Source organism: Pelobates fuscus, chromosome 6 (assembly GCF_036172605.1).
Source record: "Pelobates fuscus isolate aPelFus1 chromosome 6, aPelFus1.pri, whole genome shotgun sequence".
Lineage (NCBI taxonomy): Eukaryota > Metazoa > Chordata > Amphibia > Anura > Pelobatidae > Pelobates > Pelobates fuscus.
The window spans coordinates 62115362-62137057 of NC_086322.1; the positions used below are offsets into that span (position 1 = coordinate 62115362).

At 42.5% G+C, this 21696-nt stretch overlaps 1 protein-coding gene across 1 annotated transcript in view; it reads right to left on the reverse strand.

The window, feature by feature from the left end:
- The window catches only part of SLC2A9 (solute carrier family 2 member 9), a 248021-nt gene extending 227330 nt beyond the window's left edge, over positions 1-20691 (reverse strand). The window contains exon 1 of the mRNA XM_063457783.1: positions 20599-20691. Within this exon, the coding sequence (XP_063313853.1) occupies positions 20599-20667 (69 nt within the window). The 5' untranslated portion in view covers positions 20668-20691. The remainder of the gene's footprint in view (positions 1-20598) is intronic.
- Positions 20692-21696: the final 1005 nt, after the last annotated feature.

Here is a 21696-nt window from a genome sequence, read left to right on the forward strand (position 1 = left end):
TGTATTTGTGTCTGTGTATCCGAATGTGTGTCTGTGTGTCTGTGTATCTGTATGTGTGCCATTGTTTGTATTTGCAAGAGTGTCATTCTGTGTATGTGAATGTGTAACATTCTGTGTGTCTGTGTGTATATACGTGTTTGTGTATTTTCATGTGTGTCAGTGTGCGTATCTGTGCATCTGTATGTGTCTGTGTATCAGCATGTGTGTCCATGTATGCATCTGTATGTGTCATATGGTGTGTATCTGCATGTATGTCAGTGTGTGTTTGTCTGTTCATCTGCGTGAGTCAGTGTATGCACCTGTGTGTCTCTGTAACTGTCACCCCACCACACACACTGTCACCCCCTTCACCCTGACACATTCACAATAACGCTGCCAATCCTGTCACTCAGCCATGCCATACTCACCTCCCATTGCTATGCCCTAGTCACCCTATCACACCAACCTTCTTTCGCACTGTCACACTCACCCCTTCAATCCTGTCAAACTCATTCTCAATCACTCTGTCAGACTCACCCCCTTTCACCCTGCCACACTCACCATACCGCATTAACCCCTTCATCCTGTTATATTCATCCCCCCAACCATGCCACGCTCACCCTGTGCGGTGTGAATGAGACATATGGAGGGTCTGGGGGGCATGAATTTGACACCTGGAGGGGCTGGGGTGTGATGTATGGAGGGGGCCCCTGGTCAATTTTTTCCCCCGGGGCCCCGTGGTTTCTAGTTACGCCTCTGGCCAGACCTGCTTCTATTTATCATTGTGCCACAATCTACAATAATTATCGCAATTATATCACTAATGGAGATCTGTTAATTTCATAATGTTTGAATTGGAAATAATTTGCATCAGTGTGTTATTAAGTAAACGAGCATTCCCATGTTACGAAAATAGATTATCGGGTGGATAATTAAATTGCTTTACAAAAAAATCTACTCAAGGCTTTGGCATTGTCTGTATAATTACATGATGCTAAGCTTTTCATAGCACAATGAACATACTGCTAGCGTCCACAGTTGAAATAATGATTTTATTTATATTGTGCTGATACCACTGCACGTGATACTCAGTATCTCCACATGATTCTATTTTTTTACTTAACGTTCACGTGCAGTGTTCTTTATGAAGTTACATTTTATATACGTTTATCTTTCATATTTAAATATTCTTCATAAACCCAAGTTTCATTTTAAACCTAGATCTATTCTAGTGTGTGATCAACGCCTCTATTCCATATTTGCCTACATGCTATATGTTACAATGATTTGCTCTTGCTCCTAATAAATTATTATGCTGCAAAATAGATTTGGGTTGTAATTAAGATAACATTTTGGTGGTAACATCCTACTAGTCTGAAGGGATATACTGCAGACCAAGCAGGAAGATTATATAAAAGCAAAATGCTTTACTGGGTTTTATTAAAGAATTACAAATGGCAGGGGAGAGAAGAAATAATAAAATTGTATGTTTTTTTTTTTGTTAGAAGAATCATAATCATCATCATGAGGTTAATTAAAACACTTTTGTGTTTGTTTGTTTGTTTATTAAGTGGATATTAGTTTTCCAGCTTAGTAATAACATATGCAGAGGAAACAGGCGGCGTTCAAGCTAAGAATACACTGTGTTTATCACCATCTTTTTTTTAGAAGCAAAACATGACTGCCACCAAGAGGCCATAGTAGGATCTTAAATAATGATTGAATCAAAATGGTTTGGGATTTTACTTTTAATAGAAAATAAAATAAAAATAGGAAACACTGAAACAAAGCCTAGTGGAAGAATATAAGGCAAACTTTTGTCTAAAATTTCATCCAGAAGAGTCGTACATTGTAGTCTGATGTGTTTTATTTCTGTGTATATTTCTATTATCTACTGTAGAGCAACATCCACAGCAGTGCTGTACCATGGGCGAGTTGTATATTTGTATGTATATTTATATGTACATGTGTGCATTTAATCAACAATTATTAGGAGTAGAAAGATAGACAATATTGTCTTCATCGTTATTCCCAGGCCCATATCCATGGAATAGGCCTATTATTGAAAAAAAAAAAAGAAAAAAAAAAAACTTTTTGCTACTCTTCTTGCTTAAGTATGGAAACTTAAGAGGGATATACAGGGATATACAGGAACAAAACTGGTGTGGACTGGCTGGCAATGAAATTAGTTAAGGAAAAGCTGGCTTTGCACATTATATTATTATAATTGCTTCTGCTGCTTCAGTCTCACACGGTGGCATGTTCCCTTTCTTCTACACTAACTACATATACCTTTTCTCTGTCCCAGACTGTAGAACAGAAGCGTCTGTCTCGTAGTAAGAAGGTTAGGAGAGGAGTGGACCAGCGAGTCCTTAAAAAGCATAGAGCTAGTGCATCATTAGACACATTTATGCCAAGCTCAGGGTGCTGTCTATATGTTGTGCCCTTAGTTGGCCAGCCTGCATGATTAATAGGCAGTCTGTCATGAAGGCTGACCTTCTAATTTTTTAGGCAGACACGCTCCCTTTTGTGGCACGTTCACCCCTTTGGACAGTTCTGGTTACGTGATTCACATCAGTGGCCCACCCTTTTACCACGCCCACTGACATTCTGCTTCTCATGACCTGCCGGTAGAGGGTTTGGATTTAGTTGAAAAATTAAAGCAAGAGATTAGCATAGGGTATGAGTTTCCCTCCAGCACCCCTCCACCGGATACATGATTCTTGGGAGGTATAATGGTTTTAGTATTTTCTGTGTATAACATTTTGAAATAAGGCCCATCATAATTGTCAGCACCAGGCCCAATGGGCTCTTAATCTGGCCCTGGTTAATACCAACTAGATAGGAGAATTACAGTTTTATACATCAGCCATTTCTGACACATTCACATTCTGATTAAAACAGTTTAGCTCAAAACTGTTTAGTTGGTTACACATTCCAAAAAAATGGATGTTTTCAGTAGGTTCCATAATAGAACACATCATCCCTTTTTCTGGTAGTTTGTAGGGCAGGGGTGCCCAAAAGGTAGATCCCCAAATGTTGTAGAATTACAACTCCCATGATGCTATGTATGCCTTTAGAATTACAAAGCATCATGGGCATCTGGGCATCTACCTTTTAGGCACCCTGTTCCAGGGTATTCCAGTAGGTCAAACTAGTTAGTACATTTGCATGTATATATATATTCAGTAAATATATGTTCACTGCTGAGCCTGGACCTTTCTATCAGTATAGGGATAGTATTAAGAGAGAGTATTTCTTTGTGTTTGTGCATGACTCTAAGAAGCTGCAATCCAAGTTCCCACAATAGGGCTATATTGTAGCAATGTTTAGCACCATTCTATCAATTAGATTGAAGGATACAACGCTATTTAAATTCATAAAGTTGATGATTTAATTGTAACACTCTATCATTCTATATTCTAAATAATCCTTCTAGTAAATGTAACAAACACTGCAATGTACTATTTTTCTCTGTACCAAGAACACTATTTTATTCCTATTTAGTGGAATTGATTTATCAGCCAGTCGTGAATTAGAATAATAAATTGAAGTTACTGGTTTATAATCTTGTATTATTTTAATAGAATACCACTCCTTCAAATATTTAATCTACCGTATAGGCAATAATAGGAGTTCTATTGATAGGGCTATATCTTCTGTACTGTATGTTAGGGTAGGGTGTCTCCTGGTGACTATGCTCATAATTGATTTCTCATTTATATGTGTTATTTTCAAAATTTCAAATTCACATATTATGATCGTAGTTTAGTTTGTCTTACTTTCAAATTTCAGCTTCAACTTTGTTTCTAACTTCAAATTAGTATATTAATAATTATATCCCCAAACCACAAGGTTATAATTATCCACTTTGGAATTAACTTCAAATCAGTGTACATGCAGTTTAACTCGTTATCTACAGAGCCACAATTACCCTCTTTTGAATTAAGTAAGTTCTAATTGAATATTGAACTATTGAGAGGCACAATATATATCTCTTTATTATTCATCCCTCTTAATCTAGTCTCGTTTTTTGTTTTTTTTCACTCAGTATAGTCACATGGGGTAATAAGATGTCCCCAGAATTGTGTACACTTATGATTGATTTTCATTAAACTCTAGAAGTCCTTTTTAGTTTTTTATATGGCTATTGAAATAAATAAATAAATAAATAAATATACTAATAAATCTGATTTCTTTTTTTTAGCCAGTGAAGGTTTTACTATTGCTCCCCCTTGTGGGAAGTATTGGTTCTTTATTGTTTTTTTTTTTGTTTTTTTGCCATATTCTCTGAGGCACATGTTGCATTGGCATTCATATGATGGGAACATTGTGTAGCAAATGCATTCAACTTTGGAAATAGCATCCGCAACCATGACCAGGTTCAAGGATTACTGGTAAATTATCTTGATGTATGTAATAGAATGGACAGTTACCAACTAAGGCTTAATTGCTATATTTTTGGATAAGCTTTGCAAAATATTGAAAGAAAATACATCATATATAAAAATATATCAATATATATAATCAAAATAAAATATTTTTTAAAAATTTTAAATCAATTTGAAAGTTTATCCAAGAGTATTAAATCGGGGGCCTATAGCTGATTAATTATATGGGGTATTTGTTTGCAATTGCACATTAACAAAATCAATTCTAAACAGGGTTGTGAATACAAAATACAAAAAAAAAAAAAGTCACATCGGTCTGGAATCAAAATACCATGTCTTGATTTACTATTTATATAAAAAGTTACTCGCATCATCAGATAAATGTACAGAGCAGTTTTATGTCTGCATATTCAGCATGTGTATGCTATGCCACATGTGTATGGAGTATGTATTTGTGCATGTTTTGTTTGTGCGTTTAAATGCAGAGTTGTATTTTATGGAGTGTCTGTGCACAGATTGTCTGTGTATGTGTGTGTGTGTGCAGTGCCTTGGAGTTTTTGTGTGTTAATGCAACGTCATATGTGGGGATGGTCACTGTGTTTTAATTCAGGATAGTATGTGTGGTGAAGGCTGGTGTGCATGAACGCAGGAGTGTCCATGTAAGTGAATGCAGCAGTGTATGTGTATAAAGGGTCAATCGGCATGAAAGCAGGGGGGTAATTGTGTGCAGCGGGTTGGTGTGTATGAACACACTGTATAGGTGTATTAAAGAAGAGAAGTATTTGCGTTAGTGTTGTCGCGAACCCGGAATTTTCGGTTCGCGAACGACGAACGCGAACTTCCGCAAATGTTCGCGAACCGGCGAACCGCGCGAACCGCCATTGACTTCAATGGGCAGGCGAATTTTAAAAACAACAGGGACTCTTTCTGGCCACAATAGTGATGGAAAAGTTGTTTCAAGGGGACTAACACCTGGACTGTGGCATGCCAGAGGGGGATCCATGGCAAAACTCCCATGGAAAATTGCACAGTTGATGCAGAGTCTGCTTTTAATCCATAAAGGGCAGAAATCACCTAACATTGACACCTGTCCTCAAAGCCCAGCCCTGATACACACTGACACAGAGCAGAATAGAGACTGTTCCCCCTACATAGGGTCACTTGGCAGATATGGATTGACACCTGTCCTCAAAACCCCTGATACACACTGACACAGAGCAGAATAGAGACTGTTCCCCCTACATAGGGTCACTTGGCAGATATGGATTGACACCTGTCCTCAAAACCCCTGATACACACTGACACAGAGCAGAATAGAGACTGTTCCCCCTACATAGGGTCACTTGGCAGATATGGATTGACACCTATCCTAATGATCCCTGATACACAGTGACACAGAGCAGAATAGGGACTGTTCCTCCAACATAGGGTCACTTGGCAGATATGGATTGACACCTATCCTAATGATCCCTGATACACACTGACACAGAGCAGAATAGAGACTGTTCCCCCTACATAGGGTCACTTGGCAGATATGGATTGACACCTATCCTAATGATCCCTGATACACACTGACACAGAGCAGAATAGAGACTGTTCCCCCTACATAGGGTCACTTGGCAGATATGGATTGACACCTGTCCTCAAAACCCCTGATACACACTGACACAGAGCAGAATAGGGACTGTTCCCCCTACATAGGGTCACTTGGCAGATATGGATTGACACCTATCCTAATGATCCCTGATACACAGTGACACAGAGCAGAATAGGGACTGTTCCTCCTACATAGGGTCACTTGGCAGATATGGATTGACACCTATCCTAATGATCCCTGATACACACTGACACAGAGCAGAATAGAGACTGTTCCCCCTACATAGGGTCACTTGGCAGATATGGATTGACACCTGTCCTCAAAACCCCTGATACACACTGACACAGAGCAGAATAGGGACTGTTCCCCCTACATAGGGTCACTTGGCAGATATGGATTGACACCTATCCTAATGATCCCTGATACACAGTGACACAGAGCAGAATAGGGACTGTTCCTCCTACATAGGGTCACTTGGCAGATATGGATTGACACCTGTCCTAATGATCCCTGATACACACTGACACAGAGCAGAATAGAGACTGTTCCCCCTACATAGGGTCACTTGGCAGATATGGATTGACACCTGTCCTCAAAACCCCTGATACACACTGACACAGAGCAGAATAGGGACTGTTCCCCCTACATAGGGTCACTTGGCAGATATGGATTGACACCTATCCTAATGATCCCTGATACACAGTGACACAGAGCAGAATAGGGACTGTTCCTCCTACATAGGGTCACTTGGCAGATATGGATTGACACCTATCCTAATGATCCCTGATACACAGTGACACAGAGCAGAATAGGGACTGTTCCTCCTACATAGGGTCACTAGGCAGATATGGATTGACACCTATCCTAATGATCCCTGATACACAGTGACACAGAGCAGAATAGGGACTGTTCCTCCTACATAGGGTCACTTGGCAGATATGGATTGACACCTATCCTAATGATCCCTGATACACAGTGACACAGAGCAGAATAGGGACTGTTCCTCCTACATAGGGTCACTTGGCAGATATGGATTGACACCTATCCTAATGATCCCTGATACACACTGACACAGAGCAGAATAGAGACTGTTCCCCCTACATAGGGTCACTTGGCAGATATGGATTGACACCTATCCTAATGATCCCTGATACACACTGACACAGAGCAGAATAGAGACTGTTCCCCCTACATAGGGTCACTTGGCAGATATGGATTGACACCTATCCTAATGATCCCTGATACACACTGACACAGAGCAGAATAGAGACTGTTCCCCCTACATAGGGTCACTTGGCAGATATGGATTGACAAATCCCTGACAAACAGCTACCACATGCAAGGAAGGCAGCAGGGGCGCATATGACCCACTCCCGACGCGGGAAGGTAGTGACGACAAATAACAATACAGGACTCTTTAGAGGCTCTGTAATTGTAATCAGTCCACTTGAAATCCTTTAACTTTGATCAATTGGAGGGAAGTCTGGTGCAGAGCCACTGACCCATGCGCAGGGCCAGCCTTAGGCCTTTGGGCGCCCTGTGCAAGAAATCTTCACCCTGTTAGGGTCACCCATGTGCAAGAAATCTTCACCCTGTCATAGGGTCACTTGGCAGATATGGATTGACAAATCCCTGACAAACAGCTACCACATGCAAGGAAGGCAGCAGGGGCGCAAATGACCCACTCCCGACGCGGGAAGGTAGTGACGACAAATAACAATACAGGACTCTTTAGAGGCCCTGTAATTGTAATCAGTCCACTTGAAATCCTTTAACTTTGATCAATTGGAGGGAAGTCTGGTGCAGAGCCACTGACCCATGCGCAGGGCCAGCCTTAGGCCTTTGGGCGCCCTGTGCAAGAAATCTTCCCGACGCGGGAAGGTAGTGATGACAAATAACAATACAGGACTCTTTAGAGGCCCTGTAATTGTAATCAGTCCACTTGAAATCCTTTAACTTTGATCAATTGGAGGGAAGTCTGGTGCAGAGCCACTGACCCATGCGCAGGACCAGCCTTAGGCCTTTGGGCGCCCTGTGCAAGAAATCTTCCCGACGTGGGAAGGTAGTGACGACAAATAACAATACAGGACTCTTTAGAGGCCCTGTAATTGTAATCAGTCCACTTGAAATCCTTTAACTTTGATCAATTGGAGGGAAGTCTGGTGCAGAGCCACTGACCCATGCGCAGGGCCAGCCTTAGGCCTTTGGGCGCCCTGTGCAAGAAATCTTCACCCTGTCACACCCATGTGCAAGAAATCTTCACCCTGTCACACACACACACACAGGCAGACAGCCATACACACGCACACACACAACTGCGACTGACTAGGTTTGTCACCTCCTCAAAAGGACGCATGAGCCTACAGGCATTGCGCATGAGCGTCCAGTAACGTGGCAAAAAAATTCCCAGCTCCCCAGAGGCTGTCCTAGCACCCCGGTCATACAAATATTCATTATCATTAACAGCTTTTTCTTGTTGGAGCAGGCGGTCGAACATTAGGAGTGTTGAATTCCAACATGTAGGGCTGTCGCAAATCAAGCGCCTCACTGGCATGTTGTTTCGCCGCTGGATATCGGCAAAGTGAGCCATGGCCGTGTAGGAACGCCTGAAATGGCCACACACCTTCCTGGCCTGCTTCAGGACGTCCTGTAAGCCTGTGTACTTATTCACAAAGCGTTGTATGATCAGATTACACACATGTGCCATGCACGGCACATGTGTCAACTTGCCCAACTTCAATGCCGCTATCAAATTTTTTCCATTGTCACACACCACTTTGCCGATATCCAGTTGTTGCGGAGTCAGCCACTTTTCCACCTGTGCGTTCAGGGCGGACAGGAGTGCTTGTCCGGTGTGACTCTCTGCTTTCAAGCAAGTCAAACCCAAGATGGCGTGACACTGCCGTATCCGGGATGTGGAATAGTACCTGGGGAGCTGGGGGGGTGCGGTTGATGTGGAGCAAGAAGCAGCGGCACAAGAGGACTCAGCCGAGGAGGTTATGGAAGAGGATGGAGTAGGAGGAGTAGAGGAGGTGGCAGCAGGACTGCCTGCAATTCGTGGCGGTGTCACCAACTCCTCTGCAATGCCACGCATTCCTTGCTTGTCAGCCGTCAGCAGGTTTACCCAATGCGCAGTGTAGGTGATATACCTGCCCTGACCATGCTTTGCAGACCAGGTATCAGTGGTCAGATGGACCCTTGCCCCAACACTGTGTGCCAGACATGCCATGACTTCCTTTTGCACAATCGAGTACAAGTTGGGGATTGCCTTTTGTGAAAAGAAATTCCAGCCGGGTACCTTCCACTGCGGTGTCCCAATAGCTACAAATTTTTTGAACGCCTCAGACTCAACCAGATTGTATGGTAAAAGCTGGCGGGCTAATAGTTCGGACAAGCCAGCTGTCAGACGCTGGGCAAGGGGGTGACTTGGTGACATTGGCTTCTTACGCTCAAACATGTCCTTGACAGAAACACATGACTGTGGGCAGATGAGCGGGAACTGCTCAAGGCGGGAGACGGAGTGGCGGATGGTTGAGAGGGGGCAAGAAGGACAGCAGTGGTTGACGTGGCTGAAGATGCTGGACCAGGAGGAGGATGGCGGCTTAGAGTAGGCGTGCTGCTTGTACTCATGTGTTGATCCCATAGGCGTTTGTGATGTGAGATCATGTGCCTACGCAAAGCAGTTGTACCTAGGTGGCTGTTGGACCTCCCACGACTCAGTTTCCTTTGGCACAGGTTGCAAATGGCATCGCTGTTGTCAGAGGCAGACACACAAAAAAAATGCCACACTGCTGAGCTCTGCAATGACGGCATTCTGGTGGTGGACACAGCATGCGTTGATTGGCGTGCTGTCGGGCTGACCCCGGGTGCCGATGCATGCTGTCTGACTGTGCCACTAGCTCCTTGCGACGACCCCCCCCTGCTTCCAACTGGTCTCCTCCTCCTCCTCTCTGTCTCCCCATCTGAACTTTCGCCCTGTTCTTCTTCTCTTCTAGCGGGCACCCACGTGACATCCATGGACGCATCGTCATCATCAACCGCTTCGCTTGTATCTGACAACTCAGAAAAGGAAGCAGCAGCGGGTACAACATCATCATCATCACACCGTACCTCCATGTGTTTAATGCTGCCTGCCTGAGACATATCCCTGTTATCTACATCCTCTAGCAATAATGGTTGCGCATCACTCATTTCTTCAAATGGGTGTGTGAATAACTCCTCTGACATACCAAGTAAAGCGGCTGTGGTGCTAGTTTTGGTGGTGGCGGCAGGCGGGTGAGTGCTATCTTGAGAGGTGCCTGAAGCTAAGCTGGAGGAGGATGGTGCGTCAAGGTTCCGAGCGGAGGCTGTACAAGATTGGGTGTCCTGTGTTAGCCAGTCAACTAAGTCCTCAGAACTTTTCAAGTTCAGGGTACGTGGCTTCTGAAAACTGGGCATTATTCTAGGGCAAAAGGGAATCACAGCACCACGACCACGACGGCCCCTGTGGGGTGGCCTGCCTCTGCCTGTCATTTTTGGGGGGATTAGTGGTACTATGCGTGCAAGCTACTGTGAGACCAGATATGATTGGCAATGTGCACTGGAACAGTTCTGCAGAGCACACGCTGAAGGAAGGACTGACAGAGCCGCTTGAAGACAAGTAACTGCTATTCAATCTATAACAGTGAAAAACAAATTTTGGTTGTAAAAGCACGCTATAGAGACACAAGATATGAGTGGCAACTGTCAAAGCACGCTGGCACAGGTCTGCAGAGCACACGCTGAAGTAGGCCTGAAACACAGACGCTTGCAGACAACTAACTGCTCTTCTATTACAGTGAAAAAAAAATATTTCTTTTAAATCTAAAGCTTAACCAATTGTTAAAACAGATATGAGTGGTGGCACTGGGCAAATAGGCACAGTATCCAATGTGAACCTCACACAGAAGCTGGCAGGCAGGCAACTGCTCTTCTATTACAGTGGAAACAAAATGTTGGTTGTAAAAGCACGCTATAGAGACACCAGATATGATTGGCAACTGTCAAAGCACGCTGGCACAGGTCTGCAGAGCACACGCTGAAGTAGGCCTGAAACACAGACGCTTGCAGACAACTAACTGCTCTTCTATTACAGTGAAAAAAAAATATTTCTTTTAAATCGAAAGCTTAACCAATTGTTAAAACAGATATGAGTGGTGGCACTGGGCAAATAGGCACAGTATCCAATGTGAACCTCACACAGAAGCTGGCAGGCAGGCAACTGCTCTGCTATTACAGTGGAAACAAAATTTTGGTTGTAAAAGCACGCTAAAGAGACACCAGATATGATTGGCAACTGTCAAAGCACGCTGGCACAGGTCTGCAGAGCACACGCTGAAGTAGGCCTGAAACACAGACGCTTGCAGACAACTAACTGCTCTTCTATTACAGTGAAAAAAAAATATTTCTTTTAAATCGAAAGCTTAACCAATTGTTAAAACAGATATGAGTGGTGGCACTGGGCAAATAGGCACAGTATCCAATGTGAACCTCACACAGAAGCTGGCAGGCAGGCAACTGCTCTTCTATTACAGTGGAAACAAAATTTTGGTTGTAAAAGCACGCTAAAGAGACACCAGATATGATTGGCAACTGTCAAAGCACGCTGGCACAGGTCTGCAGAGCACACACTGAAGTAGGCCTGAAACACAGACGCTTGCAGACAACTAACTGCTCTTCTATTACAGTGAAAAAAAATTATTTATTTTAAATCTAGTGGTGGCACTGGGCAAGTGGGCAAGTGGGCACAGTATCCAATGTGAACCTCACACAGAAGCTGGCAGGCAGGCAACTGCTCTTCTATTACAGTGAAAAAAAAAGATTTCTTTAAAATCTAAAGCTTAACCTATTGTTAAAACAGATATGAGTGGTGGCACTGACTGTGCAAATGGGCAAGGCATCCAACCTGACACAGAAGCTGGCAGGCAGGCAACTGCTCTTCTATTACAGTGAAAACAAATTATTTCTTTTAAATCTAAAGCTTAACCAATTGTTAAAACAGATATGAGTGGTGGCACTGGGCAAGTAGGCACAGTATCCAATGTGAACCTCACACAGAAGCTGTCAGGCAGGCACCTGCAATTACATTACACAGGGAAAAGAAAAAAAAAAAGCAGCCTGATGTTATAGCCCTAAAAAGGGCTTTTTGGGGTGCTGTCCTTACAGCAGAGATCAGATGAGTCATTCAGGATTGTAGTGGACACTGAATACCCTAGCCTAGCTATCAATTTCCCTATCTAATCAGCATCAGCTAAACTTTCCCTCCTCTCACTAAGCATGCAGCTTCCGAATGAATCGAAAATGGATGCTGGGAGGGAGGTTGGAGGGTGTGGAAGGGAGGGAGTGCTGCTGATTGGCTGGAATGTGTCTGCTGACCGAGAGGCACAGGGTCAAAGTTTGCCCAATGATGACGAATAGGGGGCGGATCGAACTGCGCATGTGTCCGCCCGCCGCGGCGAACGCGAACACGCTAATTTCGCCGGGAACTGTTCGCCGGCGGACAGTTCGGTACATCACTAATTTGCGTCCCTCGTTGCCTGTTGCCCATACTCTCCTCCCCATGGAAAGTAGTCCTTTCCTGCTCCCACGGTTACTAACCCATTCTTCTCTTTTTTTTGTTTACTTCTGCCTAGATGGAGAACTCATCCCCAATACTATAGGTTAACACTGATCAGTGCTATAGGCACAATTATTGCAACGTGTACAACATGCACAGGCTCAGTTTCTATGTGTCCATGGCAAGAAGTCAAGTGACAACATGTAGTCCTGGTATGAGGTATAAGTTAACATAATAACAATAACATTGATAACATAATGCACATTACTATATTTATGATATTCATTGTTACCACAGGCCTAGACATGTCTCTGCAGCTCCCCATTTGATAGATATATGTCGTGTGTGTGATCTATGGATAATTAGCTTGCAAACAGTCTTGCCATTAAAACGGTATTTAACTAACCATTTTAATGTTCATTTAATTAACACTCTTGTCTGGAAGAAGAGAAACTAAAATATGAATTCGATTTAATTAGTTTTTTATAAATTAGATATTTTTAGTATTTATTGTTTATTGTTTCTTTTAAATTTTATATTTTTCATATTTTTCATATTTTTTATATATTTTATATATTTTCGTACATTTTTAGTATTTTTCATTGATCTTTTATTTTTATTAATTTTACTTTTATATTCTTCATTTGTAAGGAGGATTGGCGGGACGGACTCTGAAGGAAAAGAGAGGGACATTTAAATAGAGACAGTAGACAGGGCATGTTGCAGCATTTCATTGTGTATATGATTTGATTTTATGTGATTTTTTGCTCTTGAGGAAGTCTACACGTGGATAGACGAAACGCGTAGAGCTTGTTTTACATTTTATTTATTTAGTTTTTTTTTTTGTTTTATTGCCTGTTATTCATGTGCTTCAAACTCTACTGATACAATCTGGGATGGAGGAACACAGAGATTGATTGATGGGCTTTATAACTTTGTGTAAGTGTTTATGAATAAAGCGTGTTATATGCAGTCTGCAGCAGTTCTGTACTATGTCCATTTATATGTTTTCACTTTGTCTCGTGGATATTTAGATCTGAGGTGACGATCATCCCCAGAAGATTTAAAGACATATTGACGTGCCTGAACTATTCATTGATCTTGTGAGTGTATTTCAAACATTAGGGGCCATTTTTTTGCTATATGGTGTTTCCCTATGAGTTTTCTTTCTCTGTTTTCTGTTTAGGTGTATTGTATATATTTATAAGTGACAACATGTAGTCCTGATATGGGGTATAAGTTAACATAATAATAATGACAATAACATTGATAACATAATCCACATTACTATATTTATGCATATATTTATTGTTACCACAGACATAGACATGTCTCTGCAGCTCCCCATATGATAGATATATGTTGTGTGTGTGATCTATGGATAATTAGCTTGCAAACAGTCTTGTCAGTAAGCCCTTAAGGACACAACTTTATAAATAAAAAGTAATCATGACGGAATATTTCTGTCATGTGTCCTTAAGTGGTTAAAACAGTATTTAACTAACTATTTTAATGTTCATTTAATTAACACTCTTGTCTGGAACAAGAGAAACTAAAATATGTCACGATTCAATCCAGATGTAACCATTCAATCCAGTTAACAGAGTATATCAGTATCACAAAATCTGGTGTCTTTAAATTATAGATTATAAATAAATAAATGAACAGCATTTTGTTGTGCATGCTCAATAGCCTCTCAATGCTCTCCAATGGGAAAGCATTGGATTGGCTGAGATGGTCAAGATTGATGATATCAGCCATGGAAGTGGGCCAGCTGCAGCAATACCAATGCGGCAATGGGGAAAAGGTAAGTAAAGCTACCCTTTATCTCCAATCTGAGGAGAGGCAAGGACCTAAATAGGCACCTCAGCACTATAGTGTCTCTTTTAAGAAAATATCTATTTATGGCATCCATTTATTGAACATTGTACTCTGCTCACTCACCTTACTGGGCTCTGCACTCACAAACACAGTATTAAATCATCGTCCATACCTGTGCCCCTTCTCCTAAATTTTCAGCTAAACTCGCTCCATTAACCTACATTTCACTGACAGATACTGCAACAAGTCTTGGACAACTTAGTCGTAGGAAATGCTTCAATTACATCATCTGTCGAAATTCTTCACATTAGAGTGCAACCTCCTCCCCCCTACTAATGGGCTTACTTTCTGGATAAACCGTATTCTACACTTAGATGTCAAAACAGCCCCTGGTAACTGTATCTATAATTCCAAAACGGTTTCACTTGTTGTTGATATGATATATAAAATGCTCCACTCTGAATATCAACAAATTAATACAATACTTCCCAACATGGCATCACTGCTGATACCCATAATGTGGATATTAAAATATATTGGTATATGAAAGTGCATTGTGTAAAGTAACACAACTTTATTAACAAACTTTTCAATATCTTTATTTCGGTATTTAATATATGATTCATTGTATTTACTGTATGTAAGCATTGTGTTCAAATGCAGACATTCTTTTTACATTCCACTGTCATTCCCCTGCACTTCTTGTAATGCCCTCAGGGTCCTTACAAACACCTATTAGCAAGTTATTTGACCATTTTATTTATCTAGTTTGTCACATCTACTCTATGTACGAAAATTGCATTTTTGCTTTTAAACTAACATTTCGCACACTTGTTGGGGAAAATATTATGATTATTTATATATCTGATTAATATGTGCTGGAAGTAAGTCTGTGTCTATTGGAGATACGGAATTATCTTCAAAGGGAGTTTCTGTTTTTGATAGTTGGAAAGATACAGCCCTTGAAAGGCACAGCTACATCCTTGGGAAAGTTGATCACATTTACATATCAACTAGTCTCTCTCTAGGAAAACACACCTTAGGTTAGAGGCAAGGGGATGGCTCGGAGAGTTCACACGAAAATAAAATAACAGGATAGACAACACTTTGGGCCTTGGGGAAGGAAAACACATTTGCATTTCAATTGAGCTGAGGAATTGGCTTTTACAACATGGGAACACATTCCTTTAAAAATAGAAGATACTGACATCACATTAGACTAGGTTGGTAAGGACACACATGCAGCACACAACATCTCACAGCACATACACAATGTAGCAGATATTATTAGATAGATTAAATGTGTGAGTGTTGTGAATGCATTGTAACTCTGTAATACTTTAACTCTGTAACATTCTTCTTCTGTAATATTTAACTGGGCAGATTCTAAGTAAGGTTTTCTCTCTGGTAAGAACTATGGTGTTGGCTGTTTATTTGTAATATCGGGTAGAATACCTTAGTATTCCTAGTCATATATTTATCTGGACAAGGGGATAAAGATATATGTCAGTTCTTGGAAGGGATATTACATTCACTATTAATATACAACGCAGAGTGGATTTCTCTCAAAAGGATACCAATTGGAAGGATTGGTGGTGAGAGAAGTATTATACAACAACACTGTGTGAAATATTGCAACATACAGAAAAGTGTATAATGTTTAAAGCTTTTTTTCATATGAACGAATAAGTGGAAAAGAATGTCTGTAAATTTATCATTTTACATTTTAAGTTTGTCTTCAAAGCAATTTAAAACACACAAGTGCTTTGTTATGATATGCTAGCTATAAAAAACAAAATGGCAGTAAAAGCACTAAGCCCAAATAAAGGTGTGTGTTAAAAAAATGAGTTTCTGCTTGGTGAATTTACTAGTACCGTAATGTTATTGTCTTTGATTTTCAGAAACACTACACATCACAGCCCACAGTGCTCTGTGCTGCACACTTTGAAATTAACACAGCTCCCACCCTCCCTTGAACAAAGGATTATTTTTGTACAAATAGTTAACAAAAAAGTCTTGTCAAATTGCACATTATTGAATCAAAATTGGTGAATGTGGCACTAGCAGTGGTTAGTTTCACCAGTACAGTTGATGTGTACCACTTTCAAAAGACAAGCTGTGTAAGGCAGGCGGACAGAATGTGGCTTCACCATAGACATCTGGGGTGCCCCTAGTGTGCACCATGCTGGCTAGTTTCCAACGGCTCATTGGTGACCGCTAAATTACCCTTGTGCAACAGTAGCAGCAGGCAGATCAGGTGTCACAAACAGTGACAGTATAGTTTACAAACCTTTTCTGCTACATGCTGAGCAGCACGGCTGAATATATATTTTGGCAGCTCTTCTAACTATGCTAGAAAAGTAGGTTGGACAGGCAACAGGCACAACAGTACATATGGGCTTTGTATCAAGTGATGGGGCAGCCAATATTGTTAAAGCCAGTAGAGATGGAGACTTTATCAGTGTGCGCTGGGCAGTCCATGTTTTTACATCTGGTGGTTAGAGGTACTCTTCCCACTGATGTAGTGTATGCCAGCAGACTGTACAGTCTATTCAAGAGGCTTCAAAAGATTGCTGGGCACTTCTACCACCTCATGAAGTCCTGTAAAATGATGAGGGTGTGTGGTGAAAGTAACCTCGCAACTGGTTCTTGCAGGGGCCTGTTTGCCAGCCTCCTGCCCTGTAACTATAGCCCCTGTAATATATTTTGTTTAAAAACACTGTTTGTGCCCTTTTGGACTGGTACAGTAACACTTCAAACTCCGAAGTGGTTCGAAGCGGTACTTCGAGCTCCTGAACGGTTGACGTGGTTCGAAGTGGCATTCGAACACGTGGCAGCGGCCATCTTAAAGGACCACTCTAGGCACCCAGACCACTTCAGCTTAATGAGGTGGTCTGGTGCCTGGTCCCTCTAGGATTAACCCTTTTTTTTATAAACATAGCAGTTTCAGAGAAACTGCTATGTTTTTAATAGGGTTAATCCAGCCTCCAAATCCTCTAGTGGCTGTCTCACTGACAGCCGCTAGAGGCGCTTGCGTGATTCTCACTGTGAAAATCACAGTGCGAGCACGCAAGCATCCATAGCATGCGCATTCAGCCGAAAGGAAGGATCGGAGGTGGAGAGGAGCAGGAGAGCTCCCCACCCGGCGCTGGAATAAAGGTAAGTTTTAACCCTTTACTCTCCCCAGAGCCCGGCGGGAGGGGGTCTCTGAGGGTGGGGGCACCCTCAGGGCACTATAGTGCCAGGAAAACGAGTATGTTTTCCTGGCACTATAGTGGTCCTTTAAGCTGCGATTACAATGAGGGGTGTTTGGTTGTCGAGTTCATGGAACTCAAATCGGACACTTATCAGCACAAACACCGCTAACTATTTACCTTCCATGGATGTTCGGCTATTCGGTCGGTCAAAATGTGACTTCCAGGAAATTCCTGAACCCCTGAACTGATCTGGGTGATTTTTGGATATGTTGGTCACCCAGATCAGGGCTATCAGGGAATGTGGCATTTATGTGGGATATCATGTGTTTTGGGGTACTTTTGGGGTTCTGTAGAAAAAAAAACGTTTTTCTGCCTGGAGATAATTGAGTTAATATAGTATCTGACTCAATTATCTCCCAGGCAGAGGGGAGGGATTGTATGCTGTGTGTGGGAGTGTCGTTCCTTGTAAACTTATTGTTATTAGTCTGTGACTTTGTGTTGTATTCTCCAACAAGGTCCATGTGGGCGTACCCCTTGCATGAGGATTGTCATATAAGGCCAAGTGTGGCACCATTAAAATGACTTCCTGCTTACCCTCAACACAGAGCCTCATGATTGAGGGAACCGCTATACCTACTATAATCCCTGCTTTTGGGATTGCTCTTTGGAGTGTTATAATCACTAGCTCTTTTAAGAGCTGTTCCTGCTATACTCTCTGGAGTATACCCACTGGAAACTGGATCCTGGTCTTGGGTCCAGGGTGGGTAGAGGACGGCGAGACTCCAGCCAAGTTGTAACGCTGGAAGTGGGGACTACGGTGCTGATGGTGTCAGGTGGAGTGCTTGGGGTCCTCGGTGAGCACTAGCAGCATCGATTGGCGGAGGCACCCAGTCGGGGTGTCAGGCGGTTCATCATAGGGTGCATCAAGAAGAAGTTGGTTTTCCACAAGATCATCTTCGACAAGATGCTGTGACATGGTAGAACTATACTTTGGAGTTGATGGAACATATCCTCAAGCAGCAAAGAGCAATACAATCTTTACATTCAGAAATGCACATACCCACTGGGGAGGAATGGAGAGCTAAAGGTCAGATAGTGGCAGTCCTTCAGTCTTACAATGTAAGTCAAGCCACAGCAATCCATGGGCAGATCATTCCATTATTAATGATCCTAAAACACAAAATGGAAGAAATCCTAGAGAAGTGTAAGGTTAAAACCCAGAGAGAGGCTGTGTCCAGAAGTGGTAGGTTTTATTGGGAGATTGAAGTTTGCATGCATGAAATACTGGACACAACTCCAGAGTTGATGCTGGCCACTATTTGGGACCCAAGAATAAAGGTCAATCTTGCTGTGAGGAGTAATTCCCTTCCTATATATAAAAAAAAAAAAAAAAAAAAAAAGACTAGTACATGAAGTGTGTGAGATGCAGAAAAAGAGGGATATGATTAGGTAGGAACAGCAGCAATTGGCAATTTTAAAAGTTGCAGCACTCTGCAACTCTCCAAAGTTGCAGAGATCTTCCTCCTTAGTTGGTGCCTGCTGTCATGTTGCTACAGGTAGAGGAAGACATAGCAAAGCAGCAGCATCTAGGACAGTTTGCTTTTCCTAAGCGGTTTTTGGTGAAGGTTCGATTAGAACCAGAAAACTCTCTGCTTGCAAATTGTACTGCTGTATTTCTGACACCCCCCAAAAATGTTGTTCTTTGCCCTGTAGTTTTTTGTTGTTTTTAATTTTAGCATGTACTTCACTTTCAGAAAATAAATGTAAAAAATATGCCCATTTATTAGGGTGATTTTCGATGTGCCGCTCTATCACCTCTTCCCTTTATTCATGTCCAAAGTGTACTGCTATTTGATGTGGTTCAGACTGAGTACAAAAGTTTAAATATCCCCCTGGGCTTGTTATCAACTCGTGAGTACTTCACCCTATTAAGCAGGCAAAACCAGTAGCACGGCATTGTTTTTTGTTTTTTGTTTTTTACTTTTTTAACAGGGATATAACCTTTTAGATTCATTAGAAAAAAAAATAAAACACAGTGAATAGGAGAGAAATAATCCATTAAAATGATAGTGTCAGGATTACAGAATGATCCAGCACGTAGAATTGTATAACACAGAGGACTGATAGGTAACGTATACCGGACCTTAGAATGGCTGGACTAACGTACCAAAGAATAGTCAGGAATAGCCGAGGTCAAGGGAAACAGAAAGAGACACAACGATAAGGAAAAGCCGGGGGTCAGGGATGCCAGAAAACAGGGAAGTCAAAAACAATACCAAAGTCAAATAACCAGAATAACCAGAATCAATAACGCGCTCTCGGACAACCACAAGGGAAACCACGACTGGGCACAGAGCAGGATGAGAACTGGGCCTAAATCCATCCTCCTCTAGAGCTGATAGGCTGTAACCGGCCTTTGACCCCAAAGGCAGTTACCAAGTTCTCATTTACATAATTGCTGCTCAGCATTAACCCTTCTGTGGATTTGGTTGCTGCTCGGCACAACTTTTCCTGTGTGGACAGTAAATGCCATTAACCACATATTTATAAGCGGATGAATACGTGACAGATACCAGTTTTAACTAACATAGTTGTATTATCTCCATTCTCCATCATTTTGATGGAAATTCAGCAATTGATCAAAAGTTTTTACCGTAATTCGGACAGACTGAACAGACATATCAACAAATTCCAGCCAAATCGGCTGAAACAAAACTATCGCACCAAAATGAAAATTATTCCTGTGTTTAAAGTATAAATAAAATGGGAAATCTACACATTTACACCCCTTATCTACAGACTCTGACTGCTACACGTACACACACAATCACACTCACACACATAAACATTCTGAAACCTAATTCACATTGTGATTGCTACCCACTAACACCCAGACACCGGTATCTGCGATCACTCATATTGCAAGCAGCAAATAAAATATGTAAGTAAAGGAGGGGGAGAGAATAACAATACGAAAAGCTGAAGGCGTGTTCAGTACTTGAATGCAGAGGTTGATAAAAAAAAAATGCTGGATTTTACCTGAAGATCATCGACAGAGCAATGCTTGAACCGGTAACCAGTGAAATCAAGGGATCTCTCACCTGCCATAGTTTAATGCCCATAAGATATACAGACAGAGGGGGCGTGGCTTGGAGGTCCGCGAACATGGCTGCCTAAACCGTGAGCTCCCCGCCGGCCTTGCACTAAACCTCACCGAACGCACAGCCAAAAGCTCATAATGGGGAAAACTCACAGCACATCAAGTGCCCAAAGACCCGTGGACACCCCGAAAAGTACTCTGAACCCCTCCGTGAAGCAGTACCTCGTGTCACAGGCGGACCCGGACCAACAGGCCTCAACTGACTCCACGGCCTCGGGCTTTTCCCGCCCGCGGTCCCCGCAGGGAGAACACACGCCAACGAACTCCCAATCCTCCACCCCTGAGCTGATGTCCATACTGCAACAGCTGCCCACAAAAGCAGACCTGAAGCAAGCAAATGCAGAACTCCGCACCTCTATCACTACAGAGCTCCACGCACTGCGAGAGGAGATACAAGGCCTCAGCCAGAAAGTGGCCCAGCTTGAGGCAGACAGTGATCACATGTCTGCAGCACAGGCAGCAAACACTGACATGCTGCAATCCCATACGAAGGTACTACAGCAAATGGCACTACATATGGAGGACCTGGATAACAGGGGTAGGAGACAGAACATCCGCATCAGGGGGGTGCCTGAGGGGCTAGACAAGAATACCCCTATTCAAGCCACCTTGTCAGATCTATTTAACAGACTGCTGGCCCGCCCGCTTCAGACGCCTATAGGCTTTGTACGAGCGCATCGAGCACTTAGGCCCCAGGGACCCCCTGAAGGCCCATCCCGTGACATCATCTGCTGTCTAGAGAGCTTCCCCCTGAAAGAGGAGATCCTCCGCAAAGCCAGAAACACAGATAAAATCTTACTGGAAGGCTCGGAGATTCACCTATTCCCCGACCTGTCCCCAGCAACCCTGGCATACAGAAGAGCGATGAAGCCCCTAACTAGACAACTGCAGATTGCCCAGCTGAGGTACCGCTGGTGTTTTCCCACAGGACTGCAGGTTGCGACTCCCAACGGCCCCTTCATGGTCCTAGGGGAAGA